Source organism: Centroberyx gerrardi, chromosome 19 (assembly GCF_048128805.1).
Source record: "Centroberyx gerrardi isolate f3 chromosome 19, fCenGer3.hap1.cur.20231027, whole genome shotgun sequence".
NCBI classification, from domain to species: domain Eukaryota; kingdom Metazoa; phylum Chordata; class Actinopteri; order Beryciformes; family Berycidae; genus Centroberyx; species Centroberyx gerrardi.
The window spans coordinates 4,630,500-4,653,135 of NC_136015.1; the positions used below are offsets into that span (position 1 = coordinate 4,630,500).

Genomic DNA, 22,636 nt, shown 5'->3' on the forward strand with positions numbered 1-22,636 from the left:
TTATCATTATATTTATGGTGATAATGAAGATGATGATTATTACTATTTTATTACTATATTATCCTGAGTTTTAGTGTCTCATGGTCTAAGTGCCTTTTCAGAGGCTTTTCCACTCTGACAAGAATACATTTCTGGAGGAAACACTGAATACATAAAATACATAATACATGTATATACAAGGTCAAATGTAAAGATATTGAATACCAACACCAGCAGCTTCAACCCCAAAATATCGGTGTCAGTCTTCAAAACTGATATCAGTTGTCTCTACATTCAGCAAATGACTGGCAAATGCCTTAAATTAATTTTACAAATGATATATAATTTTGTATACTTAATGTTTGACCAGGTGTTAGTCAGTATATGAAGGCTTGTTGTGGATGTTGTGAAGATAATAGCCTAAAATCAGCCTGAAACTTAGTATCCATGTCAGTAACAGTCATCAACATGCTGTGTAGATGCAGGAAACGGATCAATGAAACACAAATCTCCTCTACTTCTGACCTTTAATTTCCCATTGCATTGCAGCACAAATGATCTGCGTAGTAGGTTGAAAAGACAGTCAGCCAAGTGGAGAGATGATCCGTACACAAACACAAACACTGCCATTGTCTTAGATAAGGCTACAGCATGTGTGAATAAAGATCAAACTTACCCAGAAAGGCATCGCGTACATCCAAATGTCAATATTCTCTATGTTTCTGAAGGAAATCTATCTAGGCATGTTTTCTAAAACTCTATCTAAACATTCTTTACCAGCACAGTTATGGCGATATCTCCACTAAAATGTGAGGTTCTGGTATTTAGCGGGGGAAATTTCACATCTCCCCAGAAACACAAAACTGGTGGGTGTGCCTGCTCTGGTGAGTGTAGATATGAGTGTTCGTTTGTGGTGTTTTGTGTATTTTATGATCTCTCCATCTCCTGAAAACAGCGCTTCATTCTAAAACTTCCCCTTTGGTCTTCAGTACAGGCTCTCTCATTGTAATCACAGCAACCAAAGACACATAAAGATACAAGAAAAACAGCAATGCGACATCATGTCAGTGTGAGGTAGAACACGTCGCATTGAGGATTGGAAATGTAAAAGAAAAAGGTATAAATATCTCAACAAACAAGTTAATAAACACAAATTTACAACAATGGTTTTTTGGGTCTGCTGTTCTCCAGCTACCCATTTCAAAACCACATTCTGAAAACATCCTGAGGTAGACTTGTATAGATTTTTGACAAGACGAGTCCCGTCTTGGTCACACATAAGAACAATACAAATTACAAGAAACAAGACGAATCTAAAGCGCCGGGGACTTGGAGTAGATTAGATTATTACGCATGGTAAATTAGACCCCATTGTAACGCAGCAAAGTGAGCACTCAAGCACATAATAGAGGCGTAATGATCCTTAATGGTGATCAGTATTGATGCTTTTAAACACACTTTGGTCCCTGCTGACTTTCTAGTCCCTGCTACATGAAAAAGCTATTCTACTAGAATCCTAGACTCACTACCATGCAGACACAGAAGCATAATGAACAACACTATATTAATATTGTGGAAAAAGACGCTGGATATGTACAGTAAAAACAATACTGTGGTAATTTTTTAAAATTTAGTGCCATGCTTGCTTTGACTTGGTAAGGGAAATGTCAATGGATATCTGCTGTGTCATCTCTGGATACCAGGTCTGGCATCCATCAGAGCAGGACTGTTGATAATAAATATCATATCAGTGCTGATAATCATATGCTTGATCATGATCACAGTCATGGTGAAGAATGATTCATATTGACACTTAAAGGAAAATCCACCCTGGGACACTTTAGGACACACTTTGGGACACACTTTCCCTCAACCTGTCTCATCTACTTCTACTACAGTTAGTGATTTACTACATTTCCCAGAATGCCTTTCGACAACCCCCAGAGAAGGGGCGTGAACTTGTTACCTTCAATCAAAGGTGGGCGTCTGGGCAGGTAAATAAAGCTAGCTAGCCAACTAGTTTGTGAACTTTGGGGCGTGTCTATGATAGTATAGTAGTAGATACACAGTCGCTCCCCTTATTCAAAACACAACACGTCTTGTGACTGCATTGCATTCTGGTCTATTGAGGCTGCTATGGGTGGAGAAATTGGTCTCTCTTCCACTTCTACGATGGATTTCTCCCTGTATGATTGTTGAATGTTGGAGCCTCTACTAAAAAGCCCTTGCTCCTTTCTAGAGTCACCAACCTTCTTTCTAGAGTTTGGTGTTTAGAGACACCAAAACCTGATGTTTACCGTTGAAGTTTTAGATAGCTGAGACATTTTCGGCTCTCAAACTCCATTGTAGCTACTGGAGACATCTCAATGTGACGTCACATCGTCTACATTTGTCCAGTTACACCAAAAATACACCAAACAACAAAATGGACCCAGAGATGCAAGGTACATCGTGTTGCAAGGTACACAGTGTTGAAGTGTTCAAGGGTGGATTTTTCCTTTTAGTCATACTAGGTTGACACAATACTTGCTGCTCTATACTGTATGGCAGATAATAACATAGAGATAGTGCACGGCTCATTTGGCAATCAATGCCCTGGGTTTTCCGGCAACCCAAGACATCACGTAAATAACTTAAACATTTAGACACTTCCTAAAAGAAATTCTATCAGAAGAGTTCTCCCTGAGTTCAAAACAAAGATGCTAAATAAACTGAATTCAGGCTGAAGTTAGTGGAATCGGCAAAGCAATTCACCCAGAAGGAACCTCCTACCCGTGATAGTGAGGAGTATTTCCACATTGCATTGCTTTTAGCAATGTTACATAGACAGATGATGCAGATTTTTGCAAACTTAGACATACTTTACACAGGAATGCAGTGATTCTACCTGTGCAGTAACATTTCAGTTAAGTTGCAGATATTTTCAAATTACATGATCAGTAAGCAAATCAGAGCACAGTAATAGAATTGGATGTATTTATCAGAATAGTTATTAGCTACTGCATAGTATATTTACCAATGAAGCCAACCATTGCAAAATTATGCGGTATTGGCATTGTGAAACAGAGATATTACTGTGTTACTGCGCAGGCTGAAAGGAAACATTTGTAAAGTATGACTAAAGACAGCTGTCAGCCCTTCAACCTAAACCAGTGACAGTGGAAGAGAGTTAGGAGGGAGAACCACTTAGAATAAATAGTCAATATAAAAAAGATAATATCTATATACATTTTAGTGGTGAAAATAACCCAGCCTCTCTAGTGAAACAAGTAAAGGCTTGAGATTTTTAGCATAAAAACCATTACATGTCCTTACAAAAAAACACAAGAAAGAAACATCTCAGCTCCTTCCAAGAAAATATGTGAAGAAATCATCAAAAATCCCTGATGTGTGAAACAATCCATTTTGATTAATACCGTTTCGCAGACAAAGCCTGCCATACAATCAACACTGGTCTTGCATAAAAGTTCAAATAGTGAAACGGCAACTTGGACATTCAGACAACAATCACTGTTTCAACACCAGTGGAAATTATTGTGCAGAGGTATGTGTGGTAAAATAGAGTTTTTCAGTGGATTATGGCATTTGAAAGCAGCTCTCATCAACCCCATTGTAAAGTGGAGGTTATGGCACTTATGAGAAGCCTGTGACATTCACTATTCACTGTCATCACTATTAATAAATGAAAATGCTTTGTTGCAGAGACGCACATTCCTTCAACATGTTCGGAAAATATTTGTCAGAGCCAGCCCAGGATATGCTTTTTTTTCCCTCTTTACATTCATGTGTTTGATTGTTTACCTCAATCTCTTCAAGTTTGGTCATAGGATAGTATGAGAAGGAATAACTAAAATGCTATTTTTTATCTTCATTTGACCCCATGATATACTTGAAAACGGATTCAACAGGGTGTAAACATGCCAGGTCTTGTTGGAATGGGATTCAAAGCCACGGCTCCATTCAGAGTCCAGAAACTACGGTTTGACCAATATTTGTTTTTGGGGGCCGATACTGATATATTTAGTCTGATGTCGTCAATAGCCGTTTCGATGTTCAATATCTTTAAAGACCCCATGAAGTGTCATGGAGAGCGTGATTTGCTTCTGTGTATTGAGGTATTTCAGAATGAAGCAGAAAGTTAGGGCGGGAAGCATCAGTGGGAGGGGCTTATTTGAATATTAATGAGATATGGAGGAAGTGGGCAGACAGCAGTCTACACTGTGTTGTGGAGGAATATTCTCTGCCTCCGTCGCCGTCTGGGAAAAGAGTTTTAGGCGAAGCGCAGCCAAAAACACTCTTTCATCCATGTTGCTAGCTGAACTGAGCTTGCATGCTAGAAAAATAAAATTAGCAGGGGGTGGGGGGAATAATTCCAACGGTTCTCAAAATTTCATTGGATTAAATTTTTGTATCCGCCCACGAGTGCAGGATGTACCGTTTACTGGAAAGTTTGTTAATTTTTATATAAAAGTTTTGGTAATTTTTTGGCCTGTATTGGTGAATAGGTGTACACTAAGTCTAGCAACATAGGCAAAACGGTAAAAAAAGTTATTTTTCATTTCATGGGGTCTTTAAATTTTACATTTTTCATGCCAATAAAATACAAGCAGTCAGTGTTTCCCCCGGAATTTGATTCTTGGCAGGGTGGAAAAGCTTCACGGTACATGCAGACCGAGCACGACCACTTCGCCTAGCATGTTGTGGCTACATGCTGCAGCTAAAACATTTTAGTACTTCAGTTACTACATTACACACCGGGATGATCAACGATCTCTGCCGATCTCTGATTTTGTTTGTCAAGATCTTTGCAAGCTGACAGACATGGGTCGTATGATTCAGGAAATCCTGACCACAGCTCTCTTTTATCTTCCATTAAAAAAAAAGTAGTAAGGAACAAAAATGTAATGACCATGAGAATTTGAGAACCAAACTTTTGCCTGATTAGTTCTCACATCGCAGCCATCGTCAGGGAGGAACCTCCATTATATCAGTGGACGACACTGACTGGCTCACGTGATATTTAATAAAAGGCCAATATCGGCCCAATATCAGCAAACCCATGTATCAGTCTAACCCTACCAGAAACCCTGGCTCTTTAGACCATTCATGACAACTTTTCAGACACCCTGAATGCGTACAATGCATTCGCAGAGATGTAAAACGGCAAGGCTTATTCCATTTTGTAAACACAGAGCTTCAGTCAACCCAGGCACACATCATGTCAGATGAGTCCAACTAGAAACTAGAAGCATCTCTGACTACTAAACATGCCGCTTGTGTTGTAAAGGGGGAACACCGCTATGCTTCTGATTGTTTCATTCCAAAGCTAAGACACTTATCTAAGGCAGAAAAACAAAAAAAAAAACAGAGTAAGAATAAAGAAAGTCTTTTGAGTTTTAAAGGTGAGATATGCCTCTCGGCGCTCTATTGAACAACGCTGATCACGGCAGCATCAAAGTGATCTCTCCTCTTCGCCGTTCAGTAAGTAAAACCTGAGGTAGGTAGGTCCGTAAGCAGCAATTCCAGTGAAAAACCTTGCAGTTTCCCTGAAGCCTTCACTCGGAGCTTTGTGACGGGACGGCGTGGCTTTGCTCCTCTGTTCCCTGAGAGCCTGGAGACGACTGCTGCTGCGCTTTGACCGGACAGGTGGCGACCATGTGGGCAACGCTCTGGCAGAAATGGCACTTTTTGGGCTGAGGGGGCAGCTGGCATTCTTTGGCATGATGGTCCGGGCCTCCGCAGTTGTAGCATCTAAAACCACATGAATAGAGGGGATAAATGGGGTATTAAAGAACATATTAGGAGGAAATGTATGAACAAAATAACAGTGGTAGGACATATGGAAAGAAAACAACATGAGTAAAAAATATGGATGCTGTTAAAATATACCAGACATATCTGCAGAAAGAAATGTAGAAGAAAAAATTATCAAACTAAAATGTAATATAAAGCTATCTAGCAATTATTATTATTATTAGTAGTAGTAGTAGTAGTAGTAGTAGTAGTAGTAGTAATAGTGTAAAAGCCATTAAGTACAAATTGTTTATTAAATTGTTTCAATGTATTATTTGTATAATTTGGAATGGATTTAATAGTTTTATTATTATTATTATTATTACAAAGAAGAAGAAGAAGTGACATACACTGCAATAAAAACAATGTTAAAATATAACAAAAATGAAATATATGCAGTATGAAATGAGCTAAAAATTGGAAAACTAAAATTGTAATTTAATATACAATTATTTACAAATTATTATTATTAGTAGTAGTAGTAGTAGTAGTAGTGGTCATTGTAGTAGTAGTAGTAGTAATAAAAACTCTTAAAATAATTGTAATTTGTTTATTATTATTTAGATTGAATTTACTATTTATATAATCTAGAATGTATTTAATAGTTTTAATGCCCTGTCCTGCAACTGGCAACAAAACAACAGATGCTTCTCATGGTTAGATGATTTTCATCTGCCACAATGCATAATTTGAGCAGATTATGTTCCCAGCATCTGCAGTGAAGTGATATGGTGTTGTTCTTCCACCAGAGGGCAACACACACTCAAATTTGGTTTCAAATTCCTCAGTCTTGTCACATATCTGCCAACACTCATTCACATCTACCTAGAGTCAAACTGGTGGACAGCTGCTGGGGATTGGACAAAAATCTCTTTCTCTCAAGGCATTGTATATGGGACATGCTGACAACCAGCCTCTTAAAGCCTAGTTTGTCTCCTCCTTATATCAAACATTTACCCAGTAGTAGATTATTTTAGAATGAGTTGGTTAGAATGAGAGTAAAGCTTGTGCATGGTGCAGTCGAACCACAGCACAAAATATGAATCTATAGTCAAAGCACATTCGCTGCATCACCAGCTATGATAAAAACACAATACTCCTGCCACTAATTTTCGACCTCAGCTCCTGTGGGTAAAGTATGAATCTATGTTGAGAAAGCTAATGATCGCAAAGCCTGTTTGTGAAAAATAAGGCAAGTGAGGTGCAAGCACAGTGTGACAGAGAGGGAGCATGACCACTTAAACAGGCAAAAACTATTGACTTGTGTATTTGGACAATCTGGTTTTCTATTTGCGCTGGATTTTGCCTTTGCTGTCTGTCTTAAGACGCTCTTTGTTTTAGACAATGTTAAACAAGTTTTAACAAAATCCAACTTCAGAAAAAGGCTCATGTAGTCAAGCAAGTAAATTCATGTAGGCGGGCCTTGGGATAAAGGCCATGTTACATAACGAATGCGCAGCTAAGACCAATAGAGTTTTATTATGACCAAAAGGTTCTTTTATGATACATCAAAACCCTCTATGTTGTCCGCATTGATTTTTTTCCCTCTGCTTTCAAGCTCCCATTGTACTCATTAAAGTCATCATTGTCTATATAAAACTAAAAACAGCCATTATAAGAGTGTGTTGAAGCAGCAAGATTATGTTTTGAAACCAAGTAAGGGTGAACAAGCTGTCAACTGGTGTTTGCAGGAGGATTGAGGACACATGTAATCCTTCAATTGGAGGATTACATGCTCCTCTATGGGTTCAGAATATTCTCCAACCTCTTGGACTTAGGAAACCCTTTCAAAACCCACTGGATAATGTCAAAAATTCACTGTCAACAAGCTAAAAGCAAGACTGCTTTTCTGAAAAGCTGGCATTTTGGAGATACACGATTTTCACCTGAATTTATTCAAACTTGTTTAATGATGCTTTTATGGCATACTTGCTCGGTATCTAGCTGTGTCCTTTTGCATGACTCAGATCTACCTTCTATCTCCCCATCCACACGCCTTCAACTCCTAAACACACTCTAATAACAATTAATGGGGACTTTCCCTCCAGTAGGAAAAATGAAATTCAGTCAATAAAAGATAAATGAACTTAAAAATCGAATGTTATTGAACAACCATTTTTTCATTTCTTGAGAAAGTTTCCAAGTAGACAATTTCAGAAAATGATGAAATATCTGATGGCTGATTTTTCTCACAGGCACTGTGGAGATCCCAGATTAAATGAATGCGACTGGGCCTGTTTTAAAAGCCTATCACTCGAGCCCTTGGACAAAACCTTTCTTCGGCACGTATCGATTTTGTCCCACACCCCTGTTATACTCTGATTAAAAAAAAAGGCCTACTGAGAGCCTTGAGAGTTTTCGCTCGTCCATTGTAGATGCAACATAAAACCCTCGAGAGGTCCTTGGCGGAGCCTCATGTACCTTCAGACCCTTTGTGGAATAAAAAAAGAGTGCAACAAAGTCCAAATAGACATTTTTTGGTGTCACGTTGCCCTTCACACAGAACTAACAAGCTAAGTTTTGAAAAGACAGACTGTCGCAACATTTCAAGACTTCCTATCTGCTGAGTCATAATCTTAACCCAGGACTTTGAAATATGAATTATATTGGAAAATACCAAATAGGAATGTTCAGTACATCTAAATACATTATGGGGGACCAGTGATGCCGAATTTAGTGCTATTGTGGCTCATTAAATCCAGGTTTTGATCTTTTAAAGGTCCCATATTCTCCACTTTCCAGTGTTTTATTTTGTGTCTTGAGCTCCATTCAAAGCTGTGTGTGTGGTGTCATGTACCAAAAACACTCTCAATCCATTTTTACATGTTCATTTTCCAGCATCTCTCTGAGCCTTACCAAGAACAGGCTGTTTCTGTTGCTGTGTCTTTAAGGCTCATTAATATTAACGACCCTCTGTTCTGATTGGCTAACCGTTTCAAGTGTGAAACGTGAGACACCACAGAGCCGGCAGAACAGGCAGCGACAGGTAGGGAAAACTCTCCGGTAATAAACAATAACAACCGCTCAACCGCTTTGAAAAACAAACAAAGTCTGCACAGTCAGACTTTGTTGTCATTGAACTTTTATTTACTACATCGTATCATGGTTGTATGTATATCGCGTATTAAATTGTGAGATAAACATATCGTCGCATCCCTACATCCTACATTAGGATTCAATCAATCTGCCATTAGACAATATTTTGTGCTAATATTCAGTATCTTTAAATTTGAGCATTTTCATGCCTAAAAATGACTAAAGGTTTCCCCCAAAATTGTATTCTTATCAGAGAGAAAAAGCCTCTGAAACAGTATTTAGACCATCATGGGACACTAAAACTCTCCATTGAAAGCCAGAATCATTCAATTCTTTTAGGTGGGTCAGCAGCTCCTTAAGGCAGGGTGAAGCAAGTTTCACTGCAGGTTTTACAGACTGTTGAGGAAAATCATATCCTCACTTGCAACATTTCAGGGATGGACGACATGAACTGGACGATATCTGATTTTTATTAAATATCAGCAAATATCAGTGAAACCCTACACTACACATATGGCAGTAACAATCCATTTTCATCACCTCAACAAGGTGCCGGTAGAATGTCAGAGTTATACTTGCACAATAAGATCTGAAAGCAGGTCGAGCCCTGGATCTTCTCACAGCTAACCACCACTTCCTTCCTCTCCTCCTCCTTTCATCCCGGCCTCCCAGCCCCCCATCAGGGATTGGTATTGATCAGCGTGGCCGCGAGGGCGGGAGAGGGAGCTCTTTGTTTCAATACTACAGTGACCTCTGAACCCTGACCCTTAGCTCTCTCAACCCTCCTCCCCTCCCTCACCCTCCACCTCATTTACACACCACACCCCATTGTTGCTATGGCAGTGCTGACCTCTGACCTCTCTCAGGCACCTACATCTGTTATCAATTAAATGGATAGGATCCTTTCCTCTCCTGAATGCAACATTTATGTTTGGGAGCCGGCGAGAGAGAAAGAAGGAACATCTGAATGCAATCAAATCTAGCTGGTATTTAATGACAGGATGTGGTGGGATTCATTTTATCATTGCCAACCGTGATTAATATGGTCAAATTGAATAAGATGCTATCAAATGAATGGCCTCTGCTGATCTTAATAGCCCAAAATCGACAAAACAAGTTTCACAGAAGACTCAAACAATTGGAAATAAATTACAATTTACTCCGATGGCATTAGATGGCATTTTAGAGCTTTGTTCTTCTTCTCTGATTGTTGCTGCACTATGACAACTCATAAAACCACATTGTGGCTCAGAGGCCAGATAGAGCGGTTGGGGTTAGAGGGCTGCAGCTCAATGCCACAGAGATCAAACAACCTATTGATCCAGCTCGGCCCTCTGCTCCGGAAAAAAGGTAACAAAGCTTCATTTAGTCAGCAAAACAGTTTTTGGTTGGGTTTCTTTCAAGCTCTTGTAAGGTAACTTTCATTTATAAGACGCTGTGAGTTCACTGCACTTTCCAAAACGTAGGAATAAGTGGATGATTGCTGCAATTGTTACAAGCTATCATTCCCTTTTCAAGTCATAATGAAATGAAGAATTACTTTTTTACCTGGTTAGCTAATTCTCCGTATCATTTAACAATAAATGCCAAAACATTTACAAAATCTTTATTTTCTCATATTTTTATATCAAAATCCCATTGTCTTTACTTCCTGGAAAACGGCAGATTTCTACTGGTTACTTCATGGCGTACCAGTAAGCATAAAAATTCCATCCAGTAATGCCAACACAGATCTAATTTTGGATCTTGTATCTAATTTTGTATGTATTTTTGTATGTATTGTGATATGCCAGTTCTTTGACCAGGTCTCTCTTGTAAAAGAGATTGCATCTCAATGAGACAATCTGGTAAAATAAAGGACTCCCTAAGACACCACGCTTGTGTGCCAGTGGCTGGAATTGATTCATTTTGAAGAATCCAGAATTGGTGAAGCTCAAGATTAAACGTAAAGCATTTGTGAACTTTTGAACACTTTTGAACACTCCCTCCATGTGTTACATCCCGCCCCAACATCCTCTTTCAACTGGAAATTAGATTTGGACGTCCAGAAGCTGGACTCACCTATCACCCTTGGAGCGTCGTTTCTGGGCACCCTTGGGTCTTCTCTCGCTGCCCAGACACGGGGCTCCGTTGGGCCCGGTGACCCGCAGAGACTCCAGTCCTTTGGAGGATTTCTTAAAGGTGAACTCCACGGCCTCGCCCTCTTTGAGACTGCGGAAGCCCTCCATGTGCAGTTTGCTCTGTCGGTATGGAGAAAGAGCGAGGGGCAGAGGGTTTAAATACTATGAAGGTATCAGATGCAGATTTTATATTACACTCTGGGAAATCAGGGTTCCGAAAAAGAGGGGGGAGGATCAACATTGATATTAATTCTATCAATAACCTTTTTTATTTCAAGAACACTTTTTTAGAAAAAATAGGGATCTTTGGGGTTAGAGAAGGCTCGATAGACAGTAAAAATGTCAATCTTAGTAATTTTCTATTCTACTGTTGGTTGATCTTTCTGTCAAGAGCGTCAACTGACTATGGCAAGGTGTGCATATCTTAGCATGAGTCTAGATTTGATCTTGTAATTTTTAATCATTATAATAGAGAGAAAATATCGAGCAAAAATCTCTAGAAATCTATCTGGAAGCCATATCTAAAAAAAAAATTAAAAAAAACATCAGGGAGCATTCAAGACCAATGTTGCCTCTAAACCGATAGTCTGGTGACCAACGTCTAATAATTGATGTATTTTATAAATATTTTGGTCAGTCATCAGTCATTACTCCACTTTCTCCCCATAAATATATTCAATATAAGTGGGTTTTGAATTTTTTCGCGTTTTGCCTTGATTGAGACTTTGTCACAACATAAATGCATTCTCATTTGTTCTCACTGAAAAAAAACAAAGCTACCAACTCTGTGTGGTAATTACAACAGAGAGGTGCTGCTTAATTGGAGCAAAACTTGGGATCATTCGCATAGATTTGAATGTTTTAATGGAAACATCTAGCAACACACTCTCAGGGAATCCTCAGCTCCCTCGTAAAATCCAGTCCTATTGACAGCCCTGTTAAAACATCAATGCGTTCTTACACCCCTCCCCCCTCCTGCAGGATTGTATATGTGTGTGTAAAGCACTGCCCCCCCCCCAACCAAAACCTCCAAAGCATTCCTAACCCCAACCCCCCTCCGCTTCCTCAGCACCGCCACCGACGCGCAGCCGAAGACCCTCCAAACTGAGTCCATCTGGTCACGTCTCAGACTGACCGCCGCACCGGAGGATGCTGGGAAAAGGCGGAGGGGGAGGCGCGCATTCCTGGAATAGCTACGAGGAGAGGTAGCGGAGAATGTGCGCACCTTGAGAAAAACAACGTCTTTTGTGGTAAATCACCTTGAATTATGCTACACCATTGACTCACTAATTTGCTTTCCCAGTGAAACTACCTTTCCCTTGAAATAACCATATCCTCATATAACTTGCATCATTTTGATAGAACTCACTATGAATTTAAAGATTATATCAGCCTAAAAAGGTTGGTAAACTTATTTTAGGTTGGTATATTCTCCACTACATCCACTACATTATAATGTTGTGATTCATATTTTTTCTGACTTCACACAAAAACACAGAAACAATATAAGATATTAAGAACATGTCAGGAATTTCACATGTTCTTAATATCTTATATTGTTTCTATCCTATTACTTTTTGCCGCTGAAACAGCCCAATTTCCCCACAGGGATTAATAAAGTTTCACCTTTTCTTAAAGTAGTAATCTGAGATTCATTTTATTTAGTCTCCATCTTTGGTGCTCAGCGCTCATTGCTATGGTGTTTCTGCACTGCTCTTCCCACAGATCACCTGTCAATCAAACAGTGTGGGCGGAGCTTGGATTTTCTGTTGATGCAGTTTGAGCTTCTCTTTTCTTCCTCTGTTCAGCCATGGTGGCTATCGCTGCTCATGCTAACTACCCAGTTCTTCTTCTTCTATTTCTTCCAAACAAGCCGGAAACATAAAACGCATCACTATGTGCCTCAGAGGATTTTTCCCAGGAAAGACGTACCAGACACCGGGCTGTTTAGAACAGACAATGGAGAAGCTTTCATGAACTGGATATAGGTTGAATCACTATTGTATTATATCAATCAGTGATACAGAGCAGCAAAACAGTTATTTATTTATATGAAAATGTCGTGGATTATTACTTCTGCAGTCATGTTGTTCAGCAGGTTCTTACACATTGCCTTCCCTCCACCTCAATGCCTGTAACGTGTTGTGAACCCGCAGCTGGAGGCGGTCGGCTTACGGCTCTCGACAGCCTCCTCTCATCATTAGCCGGGTGGTGTTGCAGGCGAGGTGATCATTACGGGAAAGGATTCCAAGTCGCCGGCTGCCTAACGACCTCAGCATTCCTCCTCACCCTGTCAAGACATTCACCGATCTGTCCTTCCTCTGACACTCCCCCCCACCCCCGCCCCCCCCCACCCCCACCCCCACCCCACCCAGCAGCAATGCCCCTAACAAGACTGCTGTTAGGGAGACATTTACATTCTATTTTACATATTTATCTGTATCCAGAGCAACAGTAGAGTATCTGTGGGTGCTTAAAAAGTCTGAAAAAGTCCAAATTTAAGGCTTTAAAAAGAATTCAAATGGCTTAAATACGGTTATTAGAGGTTTTCCTTTGGTTTCTTGGCGCTGCATGGCTAATGCAGAACAGGGTTAGTAGTAGAATATGCATCCTATCTGCTTTAATAAACACAATTGGATTTCATGTCCCTCTTGGTTGGTTGTCCAATCAGAAACAGGCTGGTTTTGACAGCTTTGTTTCTTTATTTTAGTTGTTAATTTGGTGTTAAATTCAATCCCAGGTAACATTAAAAATAATAAATTTGACTTTCTGATACCTGCAAATACCATGGTAGAATAAGCTTCAGTTCCTATGTCACCAAAAATTACAAGCATCCAAAATGAAGGAGTGTAAAGGCGAGAGATAAACAGAGAGAGAAGGAATGTTTTTCAGCCAGGAGGCAATGTGAGGAATCAAATCTCTTCAATAATGCTCTCTTATTTAAATCTTCTTCGCTCACTAACTCTCTTCACTCCAAACCCTCCGTTGTCGATCCCGTTTGATCACATACACATTAACGCACACTTCTGCACCAGCACATCCACTCAGGCACACACACACACACACACACACACACACACATATGTCTCATTCACAGGTTTGCTCAGGAGCATTGGGATTTCCTCTGTTAGGTTGACAAACAACATTGTCAACCAGAAAGTTGCTCTGAACATAATCAATCTCCACTTCTAGGTGACGGATTTTCCCCAAAACAATTAAGATTATCTTAGAACTTACTACTTCTCTTTTCTTTTTGATAATCCTAAACAGTGAGAACCAATAAAGGGACAATGTGCAAACCACAAACTTCACTGAACCCTAAGGTTTGGCAAAGTTCCTACATGTAATATCATTTGCCAACAAGACTTCCAAGCCTGCTTATAGACTTCATTTTTGGGGACAAAGTGGATCAACAACTGATGACTGACAAGATTTTATTACTTGGTCAATGTGATAAATTATTAGATATAAGTTAGCTTAAAGGGAGCTGAGGATTCCCTGAGAAAGTGAATGTTACTAGATGTTCCCATTAAAGAATTCAATCTGCGCAAATTTTCCAAAGTTTGCTGTCGCTTTCCAATTAAGCAGCATCTCTTATTCTAATCAGTGAAATTGTAACAAAAAGAAGCAGCATCAACTCTCTGAACTCTAAGCTATGGCAAAGTCTCTGCATCCAAAGCCACCAAAACCCACTTATACATCCAGGGGGGGTCTTACCATTAGCCGCCATTACCACTGTCAGGCTAAAGCGGGCTATTCCACTTCTAGTGCGACTTTGCCACTTGACTTTAAGCTCATGTTCCTTGCCACTGCATCAGTAGCTGAGAGAGAAGTTAAAAAATGTAAATAAGCAAAGCTACCCAAGTTTATATGCAGAAAGGATGGATTAAAAAGCAAGAGAGTTGGGATTCAGGGGGCTCCATGCTTGCCTTTGTCTAGGGCCGCCCCTGTATATATCGACTAAATATGAGCTTTTTGTGGAGAAATGACTGATGACTGACCAGATGTTAATTTAAATTATTTACAGTACAAAGTATACAAAAGCATTAGACATAGCTCACCAAACCTTGATGTGATTTTTTTTTTAGATATGGCTTTTCAAATTTCTCACCATTTTTGCTTTATCTGTACTCTTCATCATAACAATCAAAACTACAAGATCCAATCTGGACTCGCCCATGTTTCACCAGAACCCCAAAACAAGCACGTGAAGGGCCCTTTACACCCGTTCTTTCATCTGACGATTTACGGCAAGAACAGGGGCAGAAACCTGAGAAGAGGTCTGAACCCCCCCCCCAACCCCCACCCCACCACCCCCCTCACCCCTCGACATGGGAGGTGGGACTGTGGGACGGAGATTCGGGGCCGGGTGGGCTCCCTGATGCTTTAATGACTTTATAACAGGAAGCAGGGCTGGATGGGGAGAGGAATGAGCCCTGTTATCTCTGCTTTAGTCTCTAACCCCTTTTTAAATAGAAATGTTTGAGCCTAACCTCCCTCCCTCTGTCTGCGCCTTTTAACTTCCATAGCAAATACAGGAGGGGGGGCTGACTTTAAGATGTGCTAATCTTCAGGTAATTTTACACAAGAACCAATCGGATGTCTTACATTCCAGCCATAAGAGCGACCTTTCCAGCTTTGATTGAGACTCACCAGCAGCTTATGAATGATTTTTTTTTTAGAGCTTTGAGATGCAAGAAATAGCACAAAAAACTGTTTTCATAGATATTTTCCACTGGCTTTTCTGGGTCTCAGCTGGAATTGAAATGTGTTGAAACATTCAAAGTTGAAAAACCCAAATGGGAAAATACTTGTGAATTCTGTTCTATGTTCTATTCCAACATCACATGTAACAGTTTTTAGACTTAAGACTTTTTTAAGACGTTTTTTTCCCCACATTTGAATTTTTTGAATTACACGTGATCATATCTGTTTTAATATGCAAACATTTCATTTTCATATGTGAAAAAGGAAATTTCACATGACTTTTTTGTAAGGGTGTTCTAGGAAACTTCTCCATCTTATTTATGAGATTATATCAGAATTTTTAGCATGGCACCCATAAGAAGCCAAGCTTTCCTGCTATATTCTGACACTTGAGACTGCAATTCACTGAACACAATGTGTTATCTAGTGGTGAAATAAACCTGAAATCTGATTAAATCTGATTGAAACACAGGAGAATGTTACTGACAAGCTTCAATATTCACCTGTCTTTTATAAGGCTTATCCAGGTGGAAGAGTGTCATGAGGCACAACTAAAAAGTCACAGGTTCAAGTCCCACCACAGCCATGTGTGCTGCTGAGGTGTCCTTGAGCAAGACACTGAAGCCCTTATAGCCATTATAAGTCACAATAAGCACATCAGCTAAAATGCCAAACCCTTAACAAAGCATTTATTCATGTCAGCCTGACATTACTCAGCAAAACAAATTCCAATTGCATGCCTTAAAATCCAACTTGTGTTTATTTAGGGATGTCAGCCTTCTTGTCAAATCATGGGTCATTTGGTTCTGGCAAGGTAAGGTAGCTTGGTTTAAGTCTATATTTAAATTTTATATAGTTTTAGCATTATAATGGAGAGCAACGATCAAGCAAAATTGCCAGAAATATATTTGGAAGCTAAGAAAATCACATCAGGGAGCATTCAGGACCAATGCTCCCTCTAAGCTGATAGTTTGGAGATCTACAGCTAATAATTTATCACATTGACCAAATAATAATATCATCAGTCATCACTCCAGAAATTCAGTGTATTCACTTAAGGTTTTGTGAAGTTCTGGTGGCAGGTGGCAGCAGACGCAGGGACTTTTGGGACAGCATCATCAGACTCACCTGGTGGACGAACACGTCGACCGGCTGGTCCAGAGGAGTCCCGTCCCGGCTGGTCATGGACAGAAAGCCGAAGCCCATCCGCACGTTGAACCACTTGCAGACGCCGCTGCCCGTGGACAGATCCGCAGCCTCCCCCTCGCCCTGCGCGCAGCCTCCTGCACCAACACCGCAACGGGACAACTCGTTATTAAGGGCTTCAGTAAAGGCCCTGCGATGGGCAATATACAGTATGTGATGATGATGAGGAAAGGTGTAGGCCCGAGAGTGACCAGCGGCTACTGGTAGCCGAAGTTTTCCAGCATGATGCGACATGTCGGTGTTGCGCAATGGCAACAGAAAAAAAAAAAATACGCAGCACTGTTGTAAACAAAACCAAGGCCTGTATTGTTCTGTAAGTAGACTACTGATTATTCTGAGATGATTATAGTCTGGCAAATATGCATTAGGTTATTTTATGTTAACAATAATGCCCATAGGCTATAGGATTATTATCGCACTAATAATAATAATAAAAAAATATATACTACTACTACTAGGCTATACTGCTACTACTAATAATAACAATAATAATCATAACCTAATAGTAGCCTATGCTAATACTATGCCCAATGGTGTAAAAATAATATTCAATAGGCAATTTACATTTTCTAATAATAAGGATTCTAATCAAAGTTTATCTCTGATTTTTTTTTTTTTTTTTTAGGTTATTTTAACCTCGGCTTCTGCAAGTTACACAGACATAATAGTCTAAGTAGGCTATGTAATGACTAAATTCTGAATAAATTCACATGCATTCCCCCCACAGTTACAACACGAAAGCACCAACTGTGTCCACTACCAACAGGCCTTTAAAGCAAATCACATGCATCCTATATGTAGCCTATCCTCAAAATATTTCAAATGCTAATCCATATAGTCTACAACAAAATCTTACTCGAGGCCATATTTTTTTTTTTAAAAACCTATTAGCCTACTGTCATATTTCATTCCAAAACTTCTCAGCGGGCGAGATCAGTCTGCCAAAATGCAAACCAGCGTTTTATAACAACTTACTTAATACACAAAAAGTTTCCTGTCTCAGTATAGGTGTGTTAAAGGGTTTCTGGTCTACCTGTGAAAGTCTGAGTGGAGACGGAGCCCATGGCGCCGCTTTCTGCTGCTGCTTACTCCAGGGTGAGATAAAGTGCAAAGAGCTTGGAGTGTGTGTGTGTGTGTGTGTGTGTGTGTGTGTGTGTGTGTGTGTCCTCGTCTCCCCTCTGGCCCAGCAGCAGCAGAAAGCCTCCTATACCTCCATTATAGCCCACCTCCACCTAAACAAAGGCATACTTCCCCCCCTGACAACAAGTCGTGGAAACACTTCTGGGGGAGACAACCGCCCCCTCCCCTCCCAAAAAAACAATGCAAAAGAAAAAAAAAAAACAACCCTCCTTTTTTTTGTCTCTTTCCCACTCAAACCCTCTTCCTTCCTTCCTTCCTTCAGAGCATCTTCAAAGACCCATTTCCCCAGTACCTTCTGCCATGGTGGGAGGTTTCCACAGCTAACTCCAGCGCAAAAAAAAAAAAAAAAAAAAATTAGACTATATGAGTAAATTGCATGCTGGACATCCGTGCGCGTTTCGGCTCTCCGTGAGTGTGTGCGTGTGGAAGTGTGTGAGTGTAATCCTCATGGAGAAAGAATGTGTTTTCCTTGGTTCCCTCTCGCTTGCACAATACGCAGAAGCCCCTTGACCCTCCTACCTCTAATAGTAACCCCCCACCCACCCTACCTCGTCACCACACACACACACACACACACACACACACACACACACACACACACCACCTTTTCGGTCAAGTCCACGTGATTCTCAATTGCAGATAAATCACACATGTCCAAATGATAGGGAAGGGGAAGGGGAAGGGGGGGCGGACAAATTCAGAATCTGACCAATCAGGATTTTTAACATTGCACCTATGGGCCCCGGAGAGACACCCTCGTCACCCTCCCAACCCCCCCCCTAAACCCTGCCCCAAGGCATCTGAATGGCCACCATTCAAATTAAACCCAGTCCTTCCATCCACATGCCAAATCCAGCCTTGTTTTCGAGTTAAAATGACATCTAAATCAATGCTCTGAAACTCTGCAAAAAAAATTAAAAAAATAAAAACATAAATGCTTGGGTAGTATTTTAATAGCATGCATTGCCATTGTAACATTTCCATATGATTTTATTTTTCCTAAATTAAATCAACATATGCATCTCACCCTATAAGAGCCCCATCCAAGTCATGTGCAATTAGCCTATAACTAGGATAAGTTAAATTTTAAGTTTAAATCAGTATTCTTAAGTTCTGAAAAAAATTGTTGTCTAAATAAAACCTAAATTTGCACGTTGCCCTGTGCACCCTTAACACAAACGGTTCTATACACTTGGCTCGCACCCAGTGATATATAGTCTTAAATAAAAAGGAGGATAAACTAGTGACCATCATAAAGCAAATAACCACCAACATAAACACACAATCAATTATATTTTCACAAAAGCATTAACATATGCTTTTCTCCTTAAAGGTCCTATGCTATACTATGAATTTTGGTCATACAGATATATGTCAGGCTAAAAAGGAGGATAAACTGCTTGTAGCAGAAACCTTTTTGGTGCTGTAAAGAATCCTTCTAAAGGTTCTCTCATGCTCAAATGTTCTACATAAAACACTAACCCTAACCCGATGCTGTAAAGAACCCTTCCAATCCAAATAATGGTTATGGTTAATAATGGTTAAATAAGTAATAATAATTTGTTTTGAGAAAAAACAAATTGTCCTAACATGTTTTGCTGTGCAGTCTGGTCCTCTTAACTTTAACTTTAACTTTTTAATTAAAAAATGACACAAAAATGTTCACACAAAGCTATTTATGTTTTTTAACTTGATTAGGTTGAGCTGATGTAGTGGAGGGTAAACCTACCTAAACTCACTTCACCCACCTTTTTAGGCTGACAGACAAATTTGACATACATTCATTTTATACATCATGGTAGCCTAAGTATTATTAAATTGGTATCATATGAAGCTCAATTAAGGGAAATTATGCTTCAAAAAATGTAGAAAAATAGTCTCTATCTGCAGAGGATTTTTGTTTTGCGTTCTAATATTTCCACCTCTGTTCCAGTGACAGGGATCCAGAACCAAAGCTCTGCAAAAAAACATACAAACAAGTAGTTCATAAACAAAATCCAAAATTTTGAATGATTTTCAAATATTTTGCCTGCCTTTGGTCTGATATAAAACCAAAACACAACATGATAGTAAGGGCAAAAAGAAAGAGCGATATCAAGCTTTACAGCTTTGAACTAGTTTAATAGGATGACAATGGGGTGCTTCAAATGGAACACACACACACACACACACACACGCACACGCACACGCACACACACACACACACACACACACACACACACAGCACTGACTATATAGGCCATGTTCACAAATTCAAGCAACATAAGGCAAATATCCTTTGAGTTTCCTTTGAAAACGAAGAGAAAAATGAGTCTTTAACTTGTTACTCTTTCAATAAAAGAAACATTACACGATGGAAAAAAACCTCTCATTTTCATTTTTGTTCTGATTGACTCACCACTTGGCTAATCTATAAAACAACATTAACAGGAATTTATACCCCTCAGAGTTCAAGAATGTGGACGAAAATTTGAAAAATGAGCCAACAGTAACAACTGATCTGCCGTTTCAATCATCAAATGCAAAGTCAATTCATTGAACCCTAAACTGGCAAGCTTCAATATTCACCTGTCTTTTATAAGGCTCATCCAGGTGGAAGAGTGTCATGAGGCAAAGTCCTTCAATTTAACATCATTTGCCAACAAAACTTAAAAATCCACCCATATCCACTGACTGATGACTGACAAGATATTATTATTTGGCCAATGTGAGAAATTATTAGATCACCAAACTATCAGCTTAGAGGGAACATTGGTCCTGAAAGCTGCCTCATTGGAACTTTATTTTTTAGATTTTTTCATATTTTCTTAATATTTTCTCTTTGTTATAACGAACAATCTCTCAGCTCTATTCCCCGCTTATCCAGATGGCGTTTCCCCCCTTCCTTTAGCCCTTCAGGGAGAATCGTATTCGCTCTAGATGAGATGACTAAGCCACTTGCTTTGTCCGGTGAGGTGAGTCACGTTCCACCTGTTGCCGTTTGCGAACGGCATACGGTGGCCTGTTGGAGTCAATTCGTTTACTCATGCTCATTAATAGTTAAGTAGTCGCTTTCAAGCTGCTGCGGAGGATCCCACCGCTCATTTCTTCATTCAGCCCACCTCTCATCACTGCTGAGTCATCGCTCTTCCGGTAAGAATGCACACACACACACACACACACACACACTCACACACACACACACATTGCATATGCACAGGCACAATAAGCTATACTCAACAGCTTATCTACTTCCTGCAAATAAGGTGTGCAGCTTATTGTCTCTGCATATGTGTAATGTGTGTGTGTGTGTGTGTGTGAGGTGTTGCCTAATTAAAACCAAATGACTGCCTCCATTCATGTGTCTATCTAGCAGTCCACTCGGAGGCCCTCTGGAAGTCACCATGGAGATTGGAGGGCCCACCGGCTGCCGCACAACAAAACAGGCCACCCTAAGGTGACCCGGGTCACCCAGAGGGGCTTGTGGGGACAAAGCCTCGGCACGCGCTCGCCCGGCAACCCCCACCGAACCGACACACACACACAAACACACACGCAGAGGAAATTGCGTCATGGTGAATGAAAGGATGCCCTGATAGAGAGAGAGAGAGAGAGAGAAAGAGAGAGAGTGTGTGTGTGCCTGTGCGAACAGAATTTTTAGAATATTCACTCAAGTGTAGATACAAAAGATACAATAGATACAGTAGGTACAATCTCTGTACTGTGTAAATGTTTTCAACCAACAACACTACAAAACACCTCTCAACCTTTAACCTCCCTTTTTCCCATGCCTGTGTGTGTGTGTGTGTGTGTGTGTGTGTGTGTGTGTGTGGTTTCAAACCCACTTTGGGAATGACTGTTTAGGTCCTCATGCTGCTGAAGGGGAAAATAAGCAGCAGCACCACTGGGAAAGCTGTCAGCTCACCTTTCACCCCTTCACCACAGGGAGATCAATCAATAAGCCTGATCAATAACAAATCCATAAACACTGCCATGTTCTGACAGATATCCCTCCCACAACAAGCTGCTAGGAGAGCCTGCTGCCGGCCAACGCAGGGCCAATACAGCAGCAATGGCAGGCTGAAGCTTCCTTTAGGGAGAAGCCCATCCATTAAAGGTAGACCAAGTTTTTGGGAGATTGTCCCATTGGTCAACTTGCTGTTAACTGATGAGAACATAGACACCAAAATCATCCATGTGTCCCTGGTAGATTGTTGGCTCTGGTGCTCCATGCTAACACTTTAGCATACACTTCGTACTTATAATAATAAGTAAGAAGACTGACCTTTTAGCAATAAAATGTTGTTAGTGGTTTTTATTATATGGCCGATTAGTTTAAAAAAAAATAAAAAAATGAAATATCATTAATTCAATATAGTTGATGTAGACAGGTTGGAACTATTTCAGGTAAGCAACCATGTATTCATCTGCTGAGAAGTGACTCTTAGCAGGAAATAGTTCCTGGTAGTTTAAAAAAAAAAGTTTTTATGCCATATTTTGTGTAAATTTTACCAATCTACACAAAACTGCCAGATTTAGCAGCATATAATTTAAAATTAATTATCATTTAGCCTTAAAGCAGCAACAAGTTCTCGTTTTCTCACTTCAGAGATAAAGCCTACTATCACTCAATATAGTGTATGCTAAAGTGTTAGCATGGAGCCTACTATCACTCA

The 22,636-nt window shown here is 40.0% G+C and overlaps 1 protein-coding gene across 1 annotated transcript; it reads right to left on the bottom strand.

The window, feature by feature from the left end:
* Nucleotides 1-5,534: 5,534 nt before the first annotated feature.
* LOC139918259 (protein lin-28 homolog A-like) lies at nt 5,535-17,905 on the bottom strand. Its single transcript, XM_071907576.2, has 4 exons — nt 17,875-17,905; nt 16,764-16,918; nt 10,870-11,048; nt 5,535-5,730 (listed from the first exon to the last, which is right to left on the bottom strand). Exons 1-4 carry the CDS (start codon nt 17,903-17,905, stop codon nt 5,535-5,537), a joined length of 561 nt encoding a protein of 186 aa, XP_071763677.2.
* Between the last annotated feature and the right edge of the window lie 4,731 nt (nt 17,906-22,636).